The 9,601-nt window shown below is 50.7% G+C and overlaps 1 protein-coding gene and 1 long non-coding RNA gene across 3 annotated transcripts; one reads left to right on the forward strand and one right to left on the reverse strand.

The window, feature by feature from the left end:
* Positions 1-875: 875 nt before the first annotated feature.
* Positions 876-3,676, reverse strand: LOC123379421. The gene is made up of 3 exons (XR_006583802.1): positions 2,988-3,676; positions 2,448-2,525; positions 876-926 (listed from the first exon to the last, which is right to left on the reverse strand). It is a non-coding gene; the product is annotated as an uncharacterized LOC123379421 (long non-coding RNA).
* Positions 3,677-6,687: 3,011 nt separating this feature from the next.
* Positions 6,688-8,727, forward strand: TEX44 (testis expressed 44). 2 transcript variants are annotated; one of them, XR_002744956.2, is made up of 2 exons: positions 6,688-8,055; positions 8,400-8,727. XR_002744956.2 is itself a non-coding variant. In XM_023259802.2 (1 exon), exon 1 carries the CDS (start codon positions 6,744-6,746, stop codon positions 7,926-7,928), a length of 1,185 nt encoding a protein of 394 aa, XP_023115570.2. In that variant the 5' UTR covers positions 6,688-6,743; the 3' UTR covers positions 7,929-8,066. The 2 variants fall into 2 exon arrangements, 1 of the variants encoding a protein (XP_023115570.2); XM_023259802.2 differs by lacking the exon at positions 8,400-8,727 and having other exon boundaries at positions 6,688-8,066.
* The last annotated feature ends 874 nt before the right edge of the window (positions 8,728-9,601 follow it).

The raw sequence follows: 9,601 nt of genomic DNA on the forward strand, positions 1-9,601 counted from the left end.
TCCCCTGCTCGTGCTCTCTCTATCTCTCAAATATAAGTGAAAAAGAAGAAAGAAAGAAAGAAAGAAAGAAAGAAAGAAAGAAAGAAAGAAAGAAAGAAAGAAAGAGAGAGAGAGAGAAGACTAAATCTTGACATTATCACGGGGCTCCTGTGGTAGGAAAATTTTCCCTTAGACTTTACAGGTTCTGTGAACCAACAAATGCCTTTATGATTATTAATAATATTATTATTATTCAGCTTAAGCAAGTCTGAATTGGGTTTCCATTACTCCCAGCTGAGAGTGTTGGCAAATACACATAGTGTGCATGAAATACTGTATCCTGCTTTTTAGAGTAATATTATTTAAGCATTTTTCCATGTGTCTATGTAGGCTTTATATAGTTGCATAATAGTCCCCAAACTGGGTTTACCCTAAAATGAGAATAGTTATTTATTTAATAGGAGAGTCATTATGTCTACAAGACAGGAATGGAAAAGAAATCAAAGGCAACAGTTTCTAGACTAATTTCCTCCTCTGCACATTGCTTAATAAAGGCAAGAGGTGCCTGGGTGGCTCAGTCAGTTAAGCACACAACTCTTGATTTTGGCTCAGGTCATGATCTCACAGTTCATGGTTTCAAGCCCCTAGTCAGGCTCTGCATTGACAACATGGAACCTGTGTGGGATTCTCTCTCCCTCTCTCCCTGCTCCTCTCCCACTCTCACTCTCTCTCTTTCAAAATAAATATGTTTTAAAAATATAATAAAATTGGGGCACCTGGGTGGCGCAGTCGGTTAAGCGTCCGACTTCAGCCAGGTCACGATCTCGCGGTCCGTGAGTTCGAGCCCCGCATCGGGCTCTGGGCTGATGGCTCAGAGCCTGGAGCCTGTTTCCGATTCTGTGTCTCCCTCTCTCTCTGCCCCTCCGCCATTCATGCTCTGTCTCTCTCTGTCCCAAAAATAAATAAACGTTGAAAAAAAATTTAAAAAAATATATAATAAAATAAAGGCAAGAAACTTTCAAACTAAATTAAGGAGAACAACTCTTTTAAATATATTTTCTTTTATATATGCCTACGTATATATTATGTATAACAGAATAAATATACATGATGTTCTACACCAATATTATTTAATATTTATGCATAAATAAACAATACTTTGTCCCCAAATCTTAATACTCCTCTCCACTCTTTGACATTAATCCCTCTTCAGTCTACTTTTCTTCCCTTGGCACAGATTTTCATTTTGTTTATTTTTTTAAGTAGGCTTTGCGCCCAGCATAGAGCCTAACGCGGGGCTTGAACTCATAACTCTGAGATCAAGACCCTAGCTGAGGTTAAGAGTCAGACACTCAACTGACTGAGCCACCCAGCACCCCTCCTTGGTTCAGATCTTTAAGGCATGTGAGATTTAACAAGGGTAAGTATAAAATGCCACATGTAGGATCAAAAATCGAATTCCAGGGTGCCTGGGTGGCTCGGTCAGTTACGTGTCCGACTTCGTCCCGGGTCATGATCTGGCATTTCACAAGTTTGAGCCCCGCATTGGGATCTCTGCTGTTGGCATGGAGCCCACTTCGGATCCTCTGTCTCCCTCTTTCTCTGACCCTCTCCCATTGTCACAAGCACTGTCTCTCTCTCTCTCTCTCAAAAATAAACAAACCACTGTCACAAGCACTGTCTCTCTCTCTCTCTCAAAAATAAACAAACATTTTAAAAATTTTTTTAATCGAATTCCAATGGAAGGGGAGGACAAGGAGCTTGGTTTCAGTGTTACGAGGAGTGCCTGACAGCTTCAGTGGTCCACAGGCTGTGCACAAGGTGACATCAAGAACCAAGAACGTACTAACTAGAGGCAGGGCACAGGGAGGAGTAGGGGGTGGGAGCCTCTAGGGTCAGGCAGATGCCATTGAACGTGCTGTGCACTTAGTTTCTCTAAGTCTCAGTCTCCTCACCTGTAAATTGGGGAAATAACACCTACACAGTGCAGGCACTCAATGCAATCAGTGCAGTATGCTGGTCTTCACTGTTTAGGACAGGAAGATATTCAGGCAAACACTGAACAACTGCCCCACAGGGATCTCATAACCTTCAGGACTGGAGGAGATTAAATTTAGCTGCATGTAAAAGGAAAACCAAATAACCGTAGTCTGAGCATATATATGACTCTTTTCCTTCACATAAAAGAGCTCAGGAGGATAGCAAAGGTCTCCTGGTGACTGGTAAGACGGCTCCAACCGTGGCTCCCAGATTCCCTCTATTTTTGTGGTCCACCATCTTAGTGTGGGCCTTCCAATCTCAAGGTCACCTCATGAACCAACACAGCTGCCGGGGCTCCGGCCTTCACACACCTGATAGCAGGATGGCATAATGGGGAAAGAGCAAAAAAGACGTTCTGCTTTTCGAAGGATCCCTTCTAAATTCCACTCAGGACTTTCTGTTACATCTCATTGGCCAGAAGCTCTTACCTTGCTGCAGGGAAGGCTGGGGTACATATTCTTTTGGCTGAGCACACGGCCACGCTGAATAAAATGGAGGTTCTGATACTAAAGAAGAAGGGTGACTAGGGTGAGCAACTAGCAGTCTTCTCCATGATTCTTTCACAGGGTACAAGTTCATACCAATTGGTCCCTCCCTCCCCAACAAACTTGGGTTTGCCCTGTGAGCTCCGAGAAGCCTGCAGAGTATTCATGGGGAGAAGAAATACTTAATGAGCACTGAGCCTGGGGCTCAGGAGAAGTTAAAACGGCTGTTGCCTACTGATGCGATGCGATTACGGTAGGCCTCTGTCTGCATTATCCAGTGTCCTTACCATGCCAGTCATCCAATATTTTTAATACCCCCCTCCAGGGTATAAGATGGTGTAGGAGAGCTTGAGTTCTGAAGCCAGACAGAGTTTAAAACCCAGATTCAGTGCTCATTAATTGTGTGACTTTGAATGAGTCATTTGTCCCCTCTGAGGCTCAGTTTCCCCATGTGTAAAATGGGTGTAACAATAGATGCATTACCTACGTAGAGACGATGGGGTAGTTGGAAGGGTTGGATGCTTGGCTCCTTCTCCTGCCTGTTACTAGTCGCTGTGAGCTGGCAACCCCAGGGGAAGCACAGATAAAAGAGACTGGAAGCTTCCACTCCAACCGCCTCCTTAACAAAGAGCCTAAGCACAAGTAGGTTGACCCGGGTCTGCACTTTTCGGAAGAGTACTCAGGGGGTTATAGATCCTTTGTTATCCTCTGCCCTTCCAGCCCAGTTGAGCGGGGAGGAGATGGAGACAGTTCATCCTGTGTCACGAGGAGCGCAGGAAGGGAGTGGAGCCTGCGAGGTACGGCTGGGCCGGCAGTTACACCCAGGTCCCATGCCGGCAGCCCCTCCCGTGCTGATCTGCACCCCACCATCACCAGCCCTCCCACTCTGGGCCGGCGAAGGGAGTGACAGCCTTGATGATATCAAGTGACCGCTTGGCCGCACCCTTGATGTTCCCCAAACACACTTGCTCCAAATGGAAAGACGTTCCATACCTGTGGATTGGAAGAATACTGCTAAGATGGGGGCACCCGGCTGGCTCAGTCGGTAGAACATGCGACTCGATCTCAGGGTCGTGAGTTCAAGCCCCGTGAATTCTTGGGCCTAGAGCATACTAAAAAATTAATGTATAGGGGGGTGCCTGGGTGGCTCAGTCGGTTAAGCGTCCGACTTCGGCTCAGGTCATGATTTCGTGGTTTGTGAGTTCAAGCCCCGCGTCAGGCTCTGTGCTGACAGCTCAGAGCCTGGAGCCCATTTCTGATTCTGTGTCTCCCTCTCTCTCTCTGACCCTCCCCCATTCATGCTCTGTCTCTCTCTGTCTCAAAAATAAATAAACGTTTTTAAAAAATTAATATATAGGGGCAACCTAGGTGGCGCAGTCGGTTAAGTGTCCAACTTCGGCTCAGGGCTTGATCTCACGGTTTGTGAGTTCAAGTCCTGCATCCGGCTCTCCACTGTCCACACGGAACCCACTTCAGATCCTCTGTCTCCCTCTCTCCCTGCCCCTCCCCTCAAAAATAAGTAAGCATTTTAAAAATTAATAAAATAAATAAAAAAAATCTTAAGATGTCCTTCCTACCCAAAGCAATCTACAGATTCAATGCAATCCTTATCAAAATACCAATGGCACTTTCCACAGAACCAGAACCAATAATAATGAAATTGGTATGGAATCACAGAAGACTCCGAATAACCAAGGCAATCTTGAGAAAGGAGAACAAAGCTGGAGGTACCACAATCCTAGGTTTCAAGATACACTACAAAGCTACAGTAATCATAGCAGTACGGTACTGGCACAAAATATAGGCAAATAGATCGATGCAACAAAATGGAGAGCCCAGAAATATAGCCATACTTCCAGAGTCCCTTAATCTACGACAAAGGAGGCAAGAATATCCGATGGGAAAAGGACAGTGTCTTTAATAAATGGTGCTGGGAAAACTGGACAGCTACGTGCACAAGAACGAAACCGAACTGCCTTTTGACACCATACACAGAAATAAACTCGAGGGGTTAAAGATCTAAATGTGAGACCCGAGGGGCACCTGGGTGGCTCGGTCAGTTAAGCATCAGACTCTTGATCTCAGGTCAGGTCATGATCTCACAGTTCGTGAGTTCCAGCCCCGCGCTGGGCTCTGCACTGATGGCACGGAGCCTGCTTGGGATTCTGTCTCTCCCTCTCTCTCTCCGCCCCTTACCCACGTGTGCTCTCTAAACAAACAAACAAACTTAACAAAGAAGAAAAAAATAAATGTGAGACCCGAAACCATAAAAATCCAAACACACCTCATTCTTTGCAGTATGGAGAGACCGAGAATTTTCCAGATCTTTAAGTTCTAGTTCTTTTTAGCTTAACAATTCTCCTTTGGAATTCTACATTAAACAGTAAGAGGAGCCAAGCTGCACCTTCAATACTTTACTTAGAAACTGCTTCAATTTCTTCCGATTTCACCACTCACAGGTTAAGTTCTACCTTCCAGAAGATCCTAACACACTTCAGCCAAGTTCTTTGCCACTTTATAACAAGGATCGCCATTCCTCCGGTTTCCAGTAACGCGTTCCTTGTTTCCACTTGAGCTCTCATCAAAATGTCTTGGGGCGCCTGGGTGGCTCAGTCGGTTAAGCGGCCGACTTTGGCTCAGGTCATGATCTCGCGGTCCGCGAGTTCAAGCCCCGTGTCGGGCTCTGTGCTGACAGCTCAGAGCCTGGAGCCTGTTTCAGATTCTGTGTCTCCCTCTCTCTGACCCTCCCCTGTTCATGCTCTGTCTCTCCCTGTCTCAAAAATAAATAAAAACGTTAAAAAAAAATGTCTTTACCTTCCATATTTTTCCCAACACGTGGTTCAGGATTATTAGGGGTGCTCTAGGAAGATTGAGGCTTTCTCTCCAGAACTCTCCTTTTCTTTCTGAGCTCTCTCCAGAATCATCATCAAAGATCTCCAGAGCTGTGGAGACTTTTGTGAGCGTGGGCTCAGACTCTTTCAGCCTCTGCCCGTTCCCCGGCTCCAGAGTGGCATCCACGTGTTTAGGTATTTGCTACAGCAGCCCCCCACTGTTCGGTGCAAATTTCTGTCTAATCCCTTCGGGCTGCTATTACAGAACACCATAGACTGGGGCAGTGGGGTGTGCTTATAAACAACAGATTTTTTTTTTAAGTAAACTCTATGCCCAATGTGGGGCTCAAACTCACGACCCACAGATCAAGGGTCATACACTCCACTGACTGAGCCAGCCAGGTGCCCTAACAGAAATTTATTTCTCCCAGTTCTGGAGGCTGGGAAGTCCAAGATCCAGCGATGGGTGGGTTCAGTGTCTGGTGAGGACCTGCTTCCTGGTTTGTAGATTGCCTCCTTCTTGATGCATTTCACATAGAGCAAGGGGGCCCGGCAGCCGCGTGTGGCCTCTTTGATAAGGGCGCCAATGCTACTCACGAGGGCTCCACCCTCATGACCTAAGCACCTCTCAAAGGCCGCACCTCCAAATACCATTCCACTGGGGAATAACCTCCAACCTATGAGTTTTGGGGTGGGACACAAATGTTCAGTCTATGGCACCCCACAACCAAACACAGTCATTGCTAGGAGCTGCCCAGGCCCTTAGCCTTCATTTATTTCTACTCACCACTGCTGGGAAACTGACTCTCTGCAGAAAGGCTGGCCAAATCAGGGTACCGAGTCACCAGTGTGGACAGAGAGGTGCTGGAGATGGCTCCTGGCAACATTCATTTACTTTTTTAAAGTTTATTTATTCTGTGTGTGTGCGTGCGTGTGTGTGAGAGAGAGAGACAGAGACAGAGAGAACAAGTGAGGGAGGGGCAGAGAGAGAGGGAGAGAGAGAATCCCAAGCTGTTAGCACAGAGCCTGACAAGGGCCAGATCCCACAAACCCTGAGATCCTGACCTGAGCCGAAATCAAGAGTCGGACGCTCAACGGACTGAGTCGCCCGGGGGGGCCCCTTACAACATTTATTAAACAACATTGTGTCCCACGACTCCTGTGGGCGCCTGCAGCTGCACCTGTAGACACACGTCCACTTTTTCCCAAAACATTTGCCCTTCTCTCCTCATATTCCTGCAAACTCAGCCCGCTAGGACGGCCACTCCAGAGGCTCAGGAGCCGTGCGGTGCAAGCACCTATGACATCGCCAGCTGCCTGCAGCCCCCTGTGACCTCACCACCTGGACAACTTGGCCCCGCAGGGCCGTGGCCACTCCCTCAACCAGCACAAGTGACAGAGGGCCTAGATGACCACCTCACCCTTGGGGGAGGCCAGAGCTCCCAGCATCCCCACACATGGTGACAGCAGGCCCACAGACACTTCAACAGTGGGGTCCCAAAGTCAGGACCCCCTCCTTGCAGATGTCCCAACGGCTAACGGTGCCACCGTATCACCTGAACAGCAGGATGTAGATCAGGCCTCCATTGAGCAGGTCACCTCCCAGTCCTCATCAGAATCTGGGGACAAGGACAAACATGAAGCTGCCGTAGGGGACAGCCAGGAGCCTAAGGAGGCCACGGCCCTGCTTGACCACCAGGCCTCAAATGCTCCACAAATGCCCACGAGCTCCCAGGACCCAGCATGGGAGGGACTGGTGCAAAATGCAAGCATGTCTCTGAGTCCTCAGACCTCCCAACGAGACCCCCTGGGGGAAGAAGAGACCCCACAAACGTCGGGTACCCCGGACAGTGACCAAGAATTAGCTCCAACTATGGCAGCTGCTAAGGCACAGTTCCCCGGAAAGGACACTCAGCCCGCTGTGAGCTCTGCAGACTCGGGTGGTCAGGAGGACACTGAGACCACGGGCACCACCACCACCGCTGAAGGAGGGACTCTTGAGGGGGAACCTGAGGGTCCAGAGACCTTGAACTCTGACACTGAAGCTTCGACTACCGCTGAGTCCCAGGGAGGGACTGAGGAGGATTTGGTGGGTGGCTCAGAATATCTGCAGGCCGAGCAGCTCCCGCCCGCACGAGGAGGCAGTGCCCCCCCCTCACCTGGCCCCCGCGAGGTGGCCCCGGGGAGGAGACCCCTGGACGTCAGCCTTTATACGGCCAATGAGGACAACAGCTATATGCGCTCCATGACCAGCCTGCTGGGCGGAGGTGAGGGGTCCATCAGCTCCCTGGCAGATATCCTAGTGTGGTCTGAGACCACCATGGGCATGGCCACGGCCTTCCTGGCTTCTGGCCACAGCTCCGCGACAGACGTGCTGCAGAGCAGCGGGCCCAGCCTGCGCTCCGTCTCCAGCATCCTGGGGAACACCTTCTCCTCTGGGCTGATGACAGGGACTGGCTCGGCCCTGCGCTCTGTCACCCACATGCTGGAGACGATGGAGCAGAGGACTATAGGGGGCATCCGCTCGGCCATGCGCTACCTGATCAGCTACCTCAGCCCACGCCGGGCCTCTGCCAGACCAGACCCTGACTAGAGGCTACGAAGGGAGCCCCGAAGGACCGGCTCAGCAACCTCCCGAGAGCCTGGGACCCGCATGCCCCTGCCGCCTCGCCCACCCCTTCCCCGGGCTGGCTCTCCCCAGATCAGGCAATAAATCACTGGTGAGCGTTTATTTTCTAAGCGCAGAAAGGTGTCCCCCGAGGGCTTCCCGGGCTGTCCGATTCAGGGGCTGGAGGCTGAAGTCCAGGAAGAGAAGAGCTTGGCAGGGCTGGGGGGCCAGGCGTGGGGGTCTCAGACTTACATTGATCCTAGAGGGACCCCCACCCACTTAAGTGTGCTCCTGAGGAAGTGAGGCCGGACCCTTCCCCAGGGCCTTGCTGGGCTCTAGAACCAAGGGGGACTGAGAATAGAGTCAGACCAGTGTGAACTGGGGTTCACACCCCAGGGCTCTTACTGATCCTGGGCAAGTCAGTTTGCCCTCTGAACCTCTGATTTTCGCCTACAGGATGGATAACGAATCCACATCGTGAAGAGGTTATGAGGCATGAGGGGAACAATGCAGGGCTTAACACAGGGTGCCTGGCACTTAAGCTCACACAGTTCAGCTGCCACCATGATTATCCTCCAGCGGTCTGGGGACACGGTGGGAACAGGGATCTAGTAGGGTGACCGACCATCCGTGTTTGCCTGAGCGTTGGTCTGAACTAAGAGGGTTCCTGGGAGGTGGGACTTTCAGATTTAAAACCAGGAAAACCCCAGGGCACCTGGGTGGCTCAGTCAGTTAAGCGTCAGACTTTGGCTCAGGTCATGATCTTTTAGTTCGTGAGTTCAAGTCCCGTGTCAGGCCCTGTGCTGCAGCTCAGAGCCTGGAGCCTGCTTTGGATTCTGTGTCTCCCTCTCTCTCTCTGCCCCTCCCCTGCTCATGCTCTCTCTCTCAAAAATAAATAAACATTAAGAACAATTAAAAAAAAAAAGATATTCCTGCTTCTCTTGAGAAACCTAAGAGCCTTATTTCTTCAGAGCAACCAGTAGCCGAGCTGTCCTGTCTAGAGGGACCACCCCTGGCCTGCATCCGTGATTGATGTCACCTGCCTGAGCCCAGAGGCACCCCGCCCCTGCAGATCACCCCAGGCCCCAAGGAGATGCCAAGACAAACCAGGCGTGTCTACCCCCTTTTCTCAAGGAGCTGCCACGTGCTGTAGGTGAGCTAGGAAATGTCCTCATAGTGAGAGCAAAGAATTCGGAGGAGGAAGACTGTCGATCCAGATCCCAGTAATCAGGGTCTTCCGGAGAATCAACCGAGTCGGACCTGGGAAGAGAGGAAAGGGAGCGTCCACCCCGACAGAGGGGAGAGGAACAAAGGCTGGGGCAGGTGTGAGGCCTGCTTAGCTGGGGAGCAGCTCAACCTGACCGGAGCCCAGAGCAACAGTTGAGCCCGGCAAGTGCCGCTGTCTGGCAGGCACCGCTAGAGACAGACCGCGGAGGTGAATGAAAGATTGGAAGGGACAGAAACCAAACTCGACCCAGATCAGGTGAAGGGATTAGATGCAAGGCACGAGCGCCAAGGGGGCGCGGCTGGCCCTGGGCTCAGCCTGGCCCTCAGGGCTCTGTCTCCGCAGCTCCGCCCGCCTGTGCAGGCTCCATTCAGAGGCGGCTCAACCTCCTTCCCAGAAAGACAGAGGCCCTTGTTCTCGAGAGCTCCAGTAG

The sequence above is a fragment of the Felis catus genome, chromosome C1 (genome assembly GCF_018350175.1).
Source record: "Felis catus isolate Fca126 chromosome C1, F.catus_Fca126_mat1.0, whole genome shotgun sequence".
NCBI lineage: Eukaryota > Metazoa > Chordata > Mammalia > Carnivora > Felidae > Felis > Felis catus.

Bases quoted from the DNA above. Each gene is read 5' to 3' on its own strand.
- TEX44 (XM_023259802.2), top strand. From the start codon at position 6,744: ATGACCACCTCACCCTTGGGGGAGGCCAGAGCTCCCAGCATCCCCACA.